This window comes from Vigna umbellata, chromosome 3 (genome assembly GCF_029865625.1).
Source record: "Vigna umbellata cultivar VRB3 chromosome 3, Vumbellata_1.0, whole genome shotgun sequence".
NCBI lineage: Eukaryota > Viridiplantae > Streptophyta > Magnoliopsida > Fabales > Fabaceae > Vigna > Vigna umbellata.
The window spans coordinates 6,555,415-6,570,057 of NC_142167.1; the positions used below are offsets into that span (position 1 = coordinate 6,555,415).

The 14,643-nt window shown below is 36.1% G+C and overlaps 1 protein-coding gene and 1 pseudogene across 2 annotated transcripts; one reads left to right on the forward strand and one right to left on the reverse strand.

Annotated features, from left to right (window-relative positions):
* The first annotated feature begins 700 nt into the window (after positions 1–700).
* LOC148201505 (clustered mitochondria protein-like) lies at positions 701–10,689 on the forward strand. Of its 2 annotated transcripts, XM_088108327.1 has the most exons (5): positions 701–1,939; positions 2,082–2,443; positions 2,532–2,724; positions 2,817–2,918; positions 9,579–10,689. In XM_088108327.1, exon 5 carries the CDS (start codon positions 9,677–9,679, stop codon positions 10,040–10,042), a length of 366 nt encoding a protein of 121 aa, XP_087964453.1. In that variant the 5' UTR covers positions 701–1,939; positions 2,082–2,443; positions 2,532–2,724; positions 2,817–2,918; positions 9,579–9,676; the 3' UTR covers positions 10,043–10,689. The 2 variants fall into 2 exon arrangements, with proteins under 2 accessions (XP_087964453.1, XP_087964454.1); XM_088108328.1 differs by lacking the exons at positions 701–1,939; positions 2,082–2,443; positions 2,532–2,724; positions 2,817–2,918 and adding an exon at positions 9,019–9,364.
* Positions 8,044–9,030, reverse strand: LOC148201506 (uncharacterized; annotated as a pseudogene).
* Positions 10,690–14,643: the final 3,954 nt, after the last annotated feature.

A 14,643-nucleotide genomic window follows, 5' to 3' on the forward strand; every position in this document is an offset into this window, starting at 1 on the left:
TTAGTTGTTTGTGTTAGCATGTTTTATTGTCTATGGGATTGTGGACCTTATATCTATGGTGGTTTGCATGCTTTTCAATTAGGTAGAGTGATTTTGTGAGATGATTGTTGTGGTTTGCTTGTTTTGACTTTTGTAGCAGACCCTTAATTTACTTACTTTATTGTTTTTCTTTTTTTGTGTGGTATGTTGACATGGATGTTTGAATTTCAGAAAGAGGAAATGGCTGGAAAATCAAGCAAGGGCACAAAAGAGAGTCCCAACATGCTTCTAGTAGTTCAGAACCAGCAGTCCATTCTGATCTTCCTGTGAAGAATAACTTGGAATAGTTGAAAGAACATGAAACAGCAACCGAAGAGCCAACAAAAGCAAGGTGAAATGGGTTAGGAAATAACTTGTATTACTTATTGATATAATGATATTGATATAATGATAATTAGACGTAGTAGTTAATTTGCATTGAACAAAAGATATATAAAAGTATTAAGTGATAAAAGTTACATTCAAATTACATTAAACAAAAAGTATTTAAGAACATAAAATATAAGTGAATAGAATATATGTAGTTAATTTTAAAAAACAAAATAAAAAATGAAACTCCAATCATTAAAACACAACTTTATGTGTAGAATACATCAAATTGAATATTGCTTTTTCTTTGTTGGGTTGCTCTCCCAATTACCTAACCTCAGCTATTTGTGTAATATTATGGTTATGTGCAATTTAAAATTCCAAGTTGTTATAAAACTGTTATGTTATGGCTGCTACAATGTGGCGATTTTGGACACCTACCATCGGTTATTTGCTGCTTTATGGTGCTATTCCTGAAGGCACCCATCATGCCACGTGCTGTGCTATGCATTATGTAACTTCCCTTGATTTTCCGCAGCGTTACGTCATATACTTTAAAATATATCTTTACCGTTATTTCCTTTTGTCTTTTCCCTTCCTTCCTTCCATTTCTTTCTTTCTCTATGCTTATTCTTCATTTATTTATATCTTCCTAATATTCTTTTTATTCAATTCAATGTTTTGATCTCTTGCTTCTTTAATTCAGAATTTATTTCTGTTTTTTAGTATATCCGAATCATGTTCCTATTCTTATCGTACTAAATCCAGCTTAATCTGACTGGATATACACAACAGGGCCCTTTAGTTCTGTAGTGAGGTACTGCATTTGCAGGTCCTAGCAGGATGGAATTGCAGCCATAACAACTACTAGGCTGTAGGGAGGAAATTTTCCTATTTTTATCTTACTGAATCCAGTTTTATCTGACTGGATTTACACAATAGGGCCCTTTAGGTCTATTGGTGACCCCATCCTTGCTTAGTGATCTGAATTGCTTTGACAAAGCATTGCTTACAGGGGTTGACTGTTCACTAGTCAATTTTTGTTTATGTTTCATTGTGTTGTCTGTGTATCCAGTAACTAATTCTGAACGTTTTTTGTTTTTTTAATTGCTATCTCATAATTTAGTTAATGTTGAAATTATGTTTTCTAGTTTTTCTATCCTATCTTGTTCTTTTCCATCACTCTCACAATACTAAATTTTTTTCTTCCTACGGTTTATAATTTAAAATAACTAAGATTATCTGTAAATAATGTGAAGTTTGCCTACTTCATATGTTTTTACACAGAATATATGCCTTGCAACATATGTGAAACCCTTATTTTACTAGGGATTAGGTGATTGTGCAAGTTTTATCATGTTTCGTGCTATGCATTATGTTTGATAATTTTTGTTGTGCAATTGCAGTTGTTTAGTCTTCTATTAAAAATATTGGTAATTTAGTCAAATTTATTTCATTCCTTTTGTTAATGGATATACTAAGACTTCAATTTCATTTTATGACCAATATTTGGTAAAATTATTGTGCAGGTGATCTTCAACTTTACCTTGTTTCTGTTAAAACACAAAGTGGGGAGAAACTTGAGCTTCAGGTCAGTTAACTTAATTTGTCAAGCTTTTGCTTGTTACTATATCACAACACATTAAGAGAAACCAAGTGATCAAGCGGTTCCAAGATGATCATGATGGAGATCTGACTATTTCCTTTTACATGTGCTACTATTTCACCTGAAGAAAAACTGAGGAATTAAGCTTTTTCGAAGTTGTATAAGTGATTCACAGTTGAATCTTGGAGATTCTGTCATGGATGTAAGACAGTTCCTCCTTGATGCTCCTGAGAGGTGTTTATCACATGCTATGATTTACTGTTGCATACGAAGGATGCATCAACTCATCACCTGGAAGATTATAATGAAATTTCTGAAGTAGCTGATATTACTACTGGTGGTTGCTCCTTGGAAATGGTCCCAGGCATGTTAACGAACTTTGGGTACTTTTGATGATTAAACAATGGTGGATTACAATACGATAAATCCTCTTTGTTATCTTCTCCATTGAAGGATATTAAATGCGTAGAGAATTTAATGTAATAGAAGGTATCCCAAGACGCATCCAATACAGTTAATGTAATTTCATTGGCTTGCTTTGTGTATATGCATGAGACTGTTCTGTGGTTGCTTGTAGGCTTCTTGGAGATTTGATTTATTTGGATGTGATCACTCTTGAGGGTAATAAATTTTGTATTACGGGAAGTAGAAAATGTTTTATGTCAACTCGATCTCAGCAAACACTCTTGACCCAAGGCAAAGTAAAGCTACTTTTGAAGCAACAAATCTTGTTGCTCTCTTACAAAAGATTAGCCCTAAGTTCAAAAAAGGTAGTGAAGTGTGATAACTTATTGTTTAGGACTTAAATCTCTGAGAAGTTTGCTTTGAAACCCAGAACTTAACCTTTTGTCCAATTTTGAAGCTTTCCGGGAAGTATTGGAGGGTAGAGCAGCTGCCCATCCTTTTGAAAATGTGCAATCTTTGTTGCCACCTAATTCTTGGATTGGATTATACCCTGTTCCTGGTGAGTTTAGCCTCTGTCATTTTTGTTTCATCAACATTAGTTTTAAATTCTTTATGTTTTAGTATTTTTATTATCTGATTTGATGATATAGTTGCTTTTACTTTAGTTCTTGACGATGTATTTTTCTTATTTGTTTTGTGAGAGCCCATTTTTATTAAAAATTTTTCTATTAACACATCTGGCCATGTAGTTTTCATGCACTTTTGTTGTCATTTACTAGAGGCAAATTATTGTCACGTATTCAAGAACTATATTTTGTTACAAGTTATAACAATGATGAAAACAAAAGGACAGAAGTAGTGATGCTTAGAGTAATACCAAAAAACTTAAATTATTATCTAAGGACTTCATTTAAATAGAATTATTGGAGATCTCACATCAGGTAGATAAAATCAAATTATAATAAATTATAATATATAAGTGAAGTGCAAACTTTGACTTACAAACCATTTTTATATGAGGTTAAGTTAGGCTTTGTTGAATATAGTGAAAAACTATATTTAGAATTAATCTCCCTTTTTTGTTAAATACACACATAGGTTCTCTATTTATAATAGAAGAAATATGGGCTAAGCTCAAAATACAAATAAGAAATAATAACAAACTAACTAAAGATAAAAGATAAATATAAAATAAAGATAATATATCTAACACTCCCCTCAAGCTAGTACATAGCTATGTATCAAGCTTGTTACTAATATAATTCATCAAGACTTAGTGAAAATATATATTTCTGCACTCGAGTGACACCAAATTGCTAATGATTTACAAGACGACATAGAAGACGAAATACCAACCCAAAAGACTCACCTGAGCAACAAATCTGGGAGGTTGCTCCATGTAAATCTCTTCTTGCAAATCACCGTTGAAGAATGCCACCAGTGGATAAAGATGTAATTGTTGAAGAGCCACCATGACTATAAATAAACTAACAAGAACCATCTTTTCCATAGGAAAAAAAGCATATATAGACGAGTCAAACACAATGGTAACAAAAAAATGAGGTCAGAAGAGACACTAGCGGAAGAAGCCATGGATGAATAAGAGAGAAAAACCATAAAAAATCCAAAATTCTCCAATCAAGATACCTGAAAAAGGAAAAAGAGCAACTTCGATGCCCTAAACAACTACCAAACATGCCACAATGCACGACGAAAAATGGAGCAAATCCATAACTTTAAAAGGAACTCTGATGAAGGCGTCGTTAAAGGCATGGTAGTCGCCTGGCCGAGACGATGAAAACCATGTGATCATCAGGCGAAACTAGAACTCTGGTAGACGATGGCCCAGAAAACTCAGAAAGTTCTAGACCCTCTGCCCAGAGCAAGCTCCTGAGAAGAATCGTAATCTTCTTCTCCCAATCCCACCGAAAAACCAAAACTCTGCCCCCTCACAACCTACACCTTATAATATATAACAAACCATTTTCTCTCTCTTCTAACTAACACAATTCCCTCACAAAGCCACGTCACCCTTTTCTCTCCTCTTATAAACTCTGCCCCACCTATTTTTATTATCTCTTGGATACGTATCAATGCCTTCTTCATGAACTAAAGCCTTGTCCTCAAGGCTAAACTCTGGAAACTGACTTCGAATATTTATTTCATCTTCCCAAGTGGCTTCATTTGCATTCTGCTCTCTCCATTGAACCAGTACTTGCTTCTCAGTTTCTCCTCTTTTGGTGTAGTTCCTAGTGGCTAAGATAGCCATGGGAACTAATATTTCTGCTCTGTCATCATCTAACCTTGTAGGGAGAGCATTCTCAACCTTATACTTGCCCACCGCTTTCTTCAGCAAAGATACATGAAAAAAGGATGAATCTTTGAAGTAGGTGGTAATTTCAAACGATATGCCACCTCTCCTACTTTCTCCTCTACTACAAATGGTCCATAGTATTTAGCACTTAATTTATGATTAATCCTGCTCATGACCGATTGGTGTCTATTCTGTTTCAACTTCAAAAACACAAGATCTCCCACCGAAAAATGTCTTTCCCTTCGATGCTTATTAGCTTGAATCATCATTCTGTCATGGGCACGTAATAAATGAGACTTCAACTGTCTCAGTGCTTCATCCTTCTCTAGAAGATCCTTTTGAACAGCTGCTCCCCTCACCTCTCCTTGAACCACCTGTACAATCTTAGGAGGAATTCTTCTGTACACTGCTTCAAAAGGAGTGATTTTTGTGGAGCTGTGATAAGTGGTATTAAACCACAACTCTGCCTACGACATCCAAATCACCCACATCTTGGGTTGATCAGTAATAAAACATCTGAGGTAAGTCTCTAGACATCGATTAGTTACCTCAGTCTGTCCATCCGATTGCGGATGATACGCCGTGCTCATTTTCAGCCTTGTTCCTTGCATCTTAAAGAGCTCTCTCCAAAACAAGCTCATGAATATCGATCCCTATCACTCACCACTGAATTCGGTATTCCATGGAGCCTTACTATTTCTTTTACAAAATTCTCAGCCACGGACTTTGCCGTATAAGGGTGTTTAAGGGGAACAAAATGGCAGTATTTTGTTAAACGATCCACCACTACCAAAACTGCTTCAAAGCCTTTAGACCGGGGCAATCCAGTAATGAAATCCATACTGATATCCTCCTAAACTCTTTTCGGAATTTGTAAAGGCTGTAATAAACCATTAGGGGCTGCTGTTATATATTTCTGCCTCTGACATGTATCACAGGCTTGGACAAATTGTTGGACATCTTTCTTCATTCCTTTCTAGTACACATTGCCTGCAATCCTTCTGTAGGTTCGATAGAACCTTGAGTGACCCCCTTGCGGAGTAGAATGAGCTTCTTCCAATAACCTATTGACCCACATAGATTTCTCTGGTATCACTAAGCGATCTTGATAATATAAAACGCCTTGTTTATATTCATATCCCACATAAACCTGTCCAGCCTTTATTTCTTCTATTATCTTCTTCAATTTATCATCAACATGTACCGCTGCATTAAGCTCTTGCCAATCTAACCAAACTGGAAAAGAGACCATGCTCTTCATTTCTCCTTCATCTCTACTTTGGGATAGAGCATCTGCCCCCTGATTTTCTTTGCCTGACTTATAAACAATCTCAAAATTATAGCCTAATAGTCTAGCCAACCAGTTTTGTTGTCCACCTGTTGTTATCCTTTGTTGCATTAATTGCTTAAGACTCTTCTGGTATGAAAAAACAATAAATTTGTGACCCAAAAGATAAGGCGTCCAGTGTTGGATAGCCAATGCCACTGTCATTAACTCTCTTTCGCTGGCTGACTTCGTCAAATTGCGTGAACTCAAGGCCTTGCTATAGTACACCACAAGTCTTTTTCCTTGCATTAGGATTGCTCCAATCCCTGTCCTAGAGGCATCACATTCCAGGACGAACTCTTCTTCAAAATTTGGGAGCCTCAACACTGGTGCTGATGTGACCCTTTGTTTGAGCTCATCAAATGCTTCTTGAGCTCGTTCATTCCACCCAAATCCATCCTTTCTAGTCAGCTCTGTTAGTGGTTTAGTTATCTTACCATAATCTTTTATGAACTTACGATAATAGCATGTAAGACCCAAAAAACCACGAACTCCCTTTACGTTCTTGGGAATTGGCCACTCTAACACACTATTAACCTTCGCTAGGTCCACCGCAACTCCATGTATGGAAATAATATGTCCCAGATACTCCACCTTCTCATGGCCAAACAAATATTTTTCCTTGTTTGCAAATAATTGGTGATCTCTCAACACTTCTAACACCTTTTCAAGCAAATGCATATGCTCTTCCCAACTGTTGTTGTACACGAGTATATCATCAAAAAACACCAATACCCCTCGTCTCAACAGCGTCCAAAAAACTTCATTCATGAGAGCTTGGAATGTCGACGGGGCGTTCATAAGTCCAAAAGGCATCATGAGGTACTCATAGTGACCCTCATGGGGTCGGAATGCTGTCTTTGGAATGTCTTCCTCCCTCATTCTGACTTGATGATGTCCTGAACGAAGGTCCAATTTAGAGAAATATTTGGCTCCATGCAACTCATCCACTAACTCCTCAATAACTAGTATTGGAAATTTATCTGGAATAGTGACCTTGTTCAAAGCTCTATAATCAACACACATGCGCCATTTGTTATTTTTCTTCTTCACCAAAATGAGTGGGCTCGAGTAAGCACTCTGGCTATGCCTGATATGACCCACTTCCATCAACTCTTGCACTTGTCTCTCAATTTCATTCTTCTGATGATACGCATATCTGTAAGGCCTCACGTTAATAGGTTCTTGTCCTGGTTTGAGATGAATTTTGTGTTCCTTTACACGTCTAGGAGGTAGCCCCTTAGGTTCTTCAAACACATCTTTGAAATACTGTAGTAAGTGATTTAAGACGCTTCGTTGCTCTGGACCCAACTCTGCAACTTCCATCTTCTCTTTTTCCTCCAACACTCCACACACTGAAATTAACAATGAATCCCCATGAGGGGCCCCTCTTAGCAGATTCTCTCCTTGTTGAGTATGGATCTTCATTTGCTATTTTTTCCAATCCACAGTGGTCTCTCCCAACGTCGTTAACCACGACATCCCTAATATCACGTCCATGTCCTCCAAATCGAAGAGAAAAGCATCAATTTCAAACTCATCATCGTCAATCCTTACTTTGATACCTCGACAAATCCCTTGAGTCTCGAATTTGTGCCCGTCTCCCATCAGAATCTTCATTTGCTTGGTTCTTTCCCACTGCTAACCCAAAGCTTCCACAAGTTTTCGTGAAATAAAATTGTGCGTGGCTCTACTGTTGACCAAGAACAACATCGGAATCTCCCCAATCAGGCCCCGTAACTTCATAGTCCTCGGTTGATCATTTTGGTCTCTCGTCAGAGAGTAGAGATTTAACGTTGTACATTCTGCCACCACCTCATCTTCGTCATCCCTCTCCTCAGTTTTCTCTTCATCCCCTTCGCATTCAACTTGGATTTCCTCATTCACCATGACCACCCTTAGTTGCTTAATAGGACATTGATGAAGGGGACCGTACACCCCACCGCATTTGAAACACAAGCCCTTTTGTTTTCGGTCGAGAAGTTCTTGATAAGAAAGATGATTTGCTCCTCTATCACGTGACCCCCCTTTATTCTTTGCACCTTAATCCTTTTGAACACTTGGGCCAGACCCATTTCCTCCCCAACTTTCCCCATTCTGTTTTGGACCAGTTTTTCCCACCACAGTTGAAATGGGTCGGTGCCCTATTTGATACCTATCCCCTCGAGACTCTCCCCTTCCCTGCCATATTTTATTTCTCCCTGATATCTCCACATCGATGGCGCGAGCAACATTCATCATGCGCCTCCTGGACAAAGGATGTGCCATGTGCAAGCTTCGTATTCTTGCACGTATTTCGTACTTTAGCCCTTGTGTAAAATAAGAAAAGTATTGTTCATCGGGCATTCGTGGCACCTGAGTAATGAGACACTCAAAACTTGTAATATAGTCTTCGATACTTCCTATTTGTTTTATGGTAGCCAATTGATCATAAATACTCCCTTCTCCCCGGCCTCCATATCGCTCTAGCATCTCTCATTTCAAATCTTCCCAAGTTAACTCATCATATTCATTTAATAAAGCATGGAAAAAATGAATCGTGCTCCCTTCCATACACAGTTGTGCGAGATTCACCCGGACTGCCTCACGTGTCTCTTGTACGTTAAAATAAACTTCAGCTCTTGCTATCCACCCCGCTGGGTCTTCTCCATAGAACGGTGGTAATTCTATCTTCTTCATCGATTGCCGAAATTCAGCTAAATCGTCCCCCTCGAGTTGTCTCATACTTTTCGTTCTCAGCGTATTCACTGATCCTGACCCTAACTCTTCGTTCTCCCCCTCATTCATATTAGTGAACTTCGAAATTAAGTAAAGGAGCTTTGATTGATTCTCAGCGGCTTCTCGGCGTAAGGTTACGATATGTTCTGTTGAATCCTTATGCAGCTTCTCCAAGTTGGTTTGACTTTGCAACGATTGCGCCACAAGCTCCTCGACCACCGCTTTGAGTTTAGCGACCTCACCCACAACAAGATCTGCCTCATTCTCCTCACCCGCTGGCTCTCCTTGGACATTGTTCTTTCTTGGTGGCATGATCTCCGATCGGGAAATATTGATCCGGTAGGTCGGACCAATTTGTTAGAAACCAGAATTTGGAAATAAAGGGAATGAAATACGAAAAATGAAGTGATGCAAATTCAATATTATTATCAACCAGAAAACTCAGAAAGTTCTAGACCCTCTGCCCAGAGCAAGCTCCTGAGAAGAATCGTAATCTTCTTCTCCCAATCCAACCGAAAAACCAAAACTCTGCCCCCTCACAGCCTACACCTCATAATATATAACAAACCATTTTCCCTCACAAAGCCACGTCACCCTTTTCTCTCCTCTTATAAACTCTGCCCCACCTATTTTTATTATCTCTTGGGTACGTATCAGAGACACTATTATATATTCAGGCTACCCTTTGATATACAACATTTTTCTAATATCTTTGTAAAATCTTAGTTTTCATAGAAGCTTTTACTAACATGCTAGAGATTATTACATTTGTTCAGATTGGATTTTTATTTATATAGTTCTTTGGCATTTATGTAGTGTTGTGATTCCAATTATTGAAAAAGGATTTTGTATTGTGACAGGCACACCCTGATTTGATTCATGCATTCCAAGTTGCTGCAGTTGTTGGGGATCTGGAAGTTCAAGTGTATCTACAAACAAATCCCTGAATGCTGCAATAATGGGTGAGGCCCTCCCCAGAGGAAGGGGAATTGATGAAAGGGCTGCACGTGCGGCTGCTGATGTCAGGAGGAAAGCTGCAGCAAGGGGTCTGTTAGTGCGTCCCCATGGTGTACCAGTCCAAGCCTTGCCACCCCTTACCCAACTTCTGAATATCATAAACTCAGGTGCAACTCCAGACACTGTGAATAATGGGAATGCAGATGGAGCAAATGAGAACACAAATGGCATTGATCCAAGTGATTCAACTGATGTCAACAAAGGCCAAACAGTATCTGTGCAAGAGCAGGTTCCTGTTGGATTAGGCAAGGGATTGTCATCCTTGGACGCAAAGAAACAGAAGGCAAAACCAAAAGCTGGAGCTTGAAATTTTGAACTTAAAGCTCTGGTAGTTGGCACTGGTAGATTTATTTCAGATCAATATTCTTTGAGATGGTTGGGTTAACCAGGTACTTTGCTCAACTTTTTTTCTTTCTTTTTTTTCTGGAGAGTGTTGTAGCGATCAGAAGTAATTTTGGTTTTTTTGGCCTTTGCTCCTTATATTTGGTAGATTTAGACCTCCAGAATGAATGTGATTGTGATCAAGTACATTGTTAATTTTTTGTTCTGGGCGATTGCTGATGATTTTTCAATAAACTCTATAATCCAGGATGCAGGGTAAGAACTATCATTTTGATAATGAAACCCTGTATCCATGACAAATTTAATTTACTGCTGGGTTAAGGCAAATTAAATGCATAATCTACGGTGTAGAAAATTTTGCTGCAACTTTTGTATGACATTATCATCTTTAATAATATGATTGCAATTCTTTTTGTGAATTGCATTGCATGATCCTGAATTTACTAGATTCTAAGTAGGAGTCTGGTTTCTAAGTTTAAGATTGTACCTGTTACTTTTTATCATTTTCATTTGTTCAAAGACATAGAATGTAGAGAACTATGTCAAATGTGACTTTGTACCTGTTACGTTTATGTTAAACATTTGGCGAGTGCAAATACAATTTGTTATTAGATAATCCTAACTATTCTTGTACTTACATACAGATGGTTTTGAAGTGCTTGATACAAAATATGATATTTATAATTAGAATGAATTTTCGGAAAACTGTTATATAAAATTATTAAAAATGAAAATTGAAGTAAATTCAAATGTACAAGGTATTCCGTATTAAGTAATAGAAAATGTAAAACATTTAACTAGAATAAATTACGAATAACTCTATCATTTAAAAAATGAAATTTAAATTTAATTTACTTTTATAAAACTGATTCAATAAAGTTAAGATTTTTAACTTATAAATGTTTTAATTTGATCATATTTTTAATTTATAATAGATATATAAGCATTTTGTATATGGAGATATTGGAAAATAAGTTTCTCAATTAGTTTCTCAATTAGTTTATTTTAAAAAACAGACATTAGTAAGATATAACGTTTCACAATTGATTAATAGTACCATCATGATGGTACGCAAATTAGAGGTTTTGAAAAACAAAATCATATTTATTGAGTTATATAAATGTTATCTGGAACATTTTCAAATTTTAATTTTTTGTGTCATATCAGAATTTTCTATAAAACTACTAAAATTTTGGACGAATTGGAATGATATCATTAATGTAACATTCTATTTTAATATTATAAAAATACTGAAATTTAAAATTGTACATATAAGATAATAGAACTACTAAATATAAACAAATCTACTAAAAATAAGATAAATCTATCTTTATAAAGTCATTTAACAACCTATTTATTTCACCTCATTGGAAACATGGAAAAGATGTGTCCCTAAACTCACACCATTTAAGTGATCATTGCCAGAAATCAATACAAAGATAGACAACACAAAAGTAAGGTAAGGGTAAGCTAGAATACAAACAATTAATAATATATATATATATATATATATATATATATATATATATATATATATATATACACACACACAAACATTTAAACATTATACACATGACACACATATAACACCAATTAATTAAACACTTTATGCATCTCATATTTTGACTAGATTGTCCAGACTTAGAATGAATGTCGAGTTATGTACTTGTGGTGGCTTCTTTTTGTACAAAACCATTGTCAATGGGTTTCACCCTACCACACTCACAAGGTCAATTTGATTCACACTTTAATCATACTAGAACCACCCAAGACTAAAACTTCCTGCTACACTCACCACATGTATCAAAACTCTATATTTGATCATGTATGACCATTAGAGTGTTAGAAAAAACCCCCAAGACTAAGCTACCTGCATTCATTCTAATCATACTTGAAACACAACCAGCAATTCTACCTTGGAACTCACTTTCACAACTTTGAAACACTTTGAAAACATATATATACATCCCTTCACTTTCACATAGTATAACACCATATAGAAACATTAATCATACTTTAAAAGTCATAAACACCCAAACAAGTCATTGAAATTACACAATAACACAATTTTCTTCATGACAACTTGATAATCTCTTACTAGGTAAGGAAAACAACTTTGAAACCCTCACCAACAGCTTTGGAAGGGTCCAAAACCTCCAAAACGACCTAAAGAACGTCAATAATTAATACCCAGAATCTCAAATTTGATATTTTCAAAACCTAAAAAAAACAATATTGGTGTGGGTAGATCTCATCCAATACATCATATTATTCTTATATATTCTATTTAATTATAAACAAATACAATCTAATATGGATGTAGCTTTCCTTACATCACAATAAACTGCCCAACTCAAAGAAACGTTCTGTCGATTACTTGAAACGCAAGGAATCCCTAGACATGAAATACCAAGTTAAAAATAGAGAGAGTCCTTAAAACTCTAGATGAACCAAGAATGATTAAGAGAAACATGATTACACATGCAAAGACACTAGATTCTTCTAAAAACGAAAGGAATGAAGGAGGGAAAAGAACTAAAAACTTACTTGTTCTATGACAGAAATTGATCGGCTAGAATTGTAGACCTTGAAGCCGTGATTGATTATACACCTCCTGATCGTCAAAGAGATGACTTAGGAGTTAGGACTTTTAGAGAAAAGGTAGAGAAATCTAGAAAAGTGATTTTTAGGAAGATGATACGTTTTAAAATAATGAAATTCATTTATAACAAAACTATTTATAAATAAACCATTTAATTTAATATATATATATATATATATATATATATTGTATTTGGAGATATTGGAAAATAAGTTTCTTAATTAGTTTATTGTAAAAAATTGGCATTAGTAAGTGTTAGAACTATTAAATCCATGCTGAGTGGAACCCAGGTGTTAGTGTGAGGGTTTAGAAAATTCAGAAAGTGGAAGACAAGTGTGTGTATTTGGTTGGCCGATCGGTTTTTGACGGTAGTATATAAGCAAAATTTTCAAACGTTGAGCCACTTTTGCATGCACCTCTTCTCTCAAGAATTATGAGTTTCTCCTCCTTCTCTCTACAATTCTCCTTCTTCTCTCTACAAAATTCTCATTTTCTTCTCCTTTTGATCATCATCTAGGCTGGGTCTCAGTTCTATCTTGGTGACAAGAGTTTTCTTTCCATCAATCCAGCTGCTGTGTGAAGTTGGTAAGTTAAAATCACTCATTCTTTGCACTTATGTTTTTTCTGATACATGCAAGCACTGTTCATCTTGCATGTGTTCTTCTTTTATTTCTCTCTGAATCTGTTTGTCTTTGATTCTCTGGTTGGTCCCTGTTCACCGATCAAAAATTTTAGAAGGTTGCTTTAGAAGTGGTTGCTGGTTAGTCCAAACGGTGGAAGCTTAGGAAGTGTTAGGTGTATTCCATGTAAGGGAAGCTAGTAATTTAATTATGCTTTTTTGTGTTTGGAATTCTGTTTGAATGTCTGCATGTATGAATAATGGTATGTGTGATTGAAATTTGCATTCAAATTCTGTGTTGGCCGAGACCTCTGAACTGGGTTGGAGTTCCTTATGTAGACCATTCGGTCATTTCTGGTTTGTATAAGAGAGGATGTGAAATGTGAGTGAAGTCAAATAGGTTCAGTGGGATAGATTTAAAAGACATTATGAATCAAGTTTAGAGTTTTAGAAGTTTAGAAAAATATCTCGTTTTGGTTTAGGGAGTGTCATCCAACATTAAGTAGAAGTTTTACAAAATCATGTATAAAACCGAACGATTATTGTTGACCGTTCGATTGTGTTCCATACTCAGTCATTAACTGGGTTTGGTCCAGTGGAAGTACTATCTAATCATGACCATTCGGTCTAGACACAATATTTATATTAAACTAGTATCTAGTATAATTCAAGTGCTCAATGTAGTATAAACATTCGGTCTAAGTTTTTAAAAGTTCAGTTTGAGCTATGAGTGTTCGGTGTAAGGTCTTCGGGTTTGGGCTAAGTTCCTAGTAGTTAGTTTTTCTATAGTGGTCGATCAATAATATCGTTCGATCATTTTCTTCTGTTTTGTCTCTTATAAATCGTTCGTTTTTTTTTTCTCTCAGTTGGGTAGTGTGAAGGTGTTCGGTCTATAACGTTCACAGGTTTTCTCTTTATTATGTGTGAAAATTTAATTAATGAATGATGGTGTATGTTAAGAATTGAAGATTTATACTTTTAAATATTGTGGAAGAGAATTCCAAGGAGGAATGTCTCATGGATGGTTGTGGAATTGTAAAGTATGAATATGGATATGCTAAGCTGGCGTTCATCTTGATATTCTGTGATTACTGATTCTCAAGTAGAGAGGAGTAACTCATGTGTGAGAATGGCAGAAGGTCCTACCGCCTCAGGGTGCCGAGGTAGGTAATATGGGATTAACCTTGGGTAGTAGCTTGATTGGTGTCAGCTGTTACACTACCACAAGTGCAAGGACGACTATAGCTACATATTCATACAATCTGGATGGTCAAGTCATAGTGTTCGGTTTATATATACTTATATGAATGATAATGTTTCATTTGTATATGATGAATTGTATTCA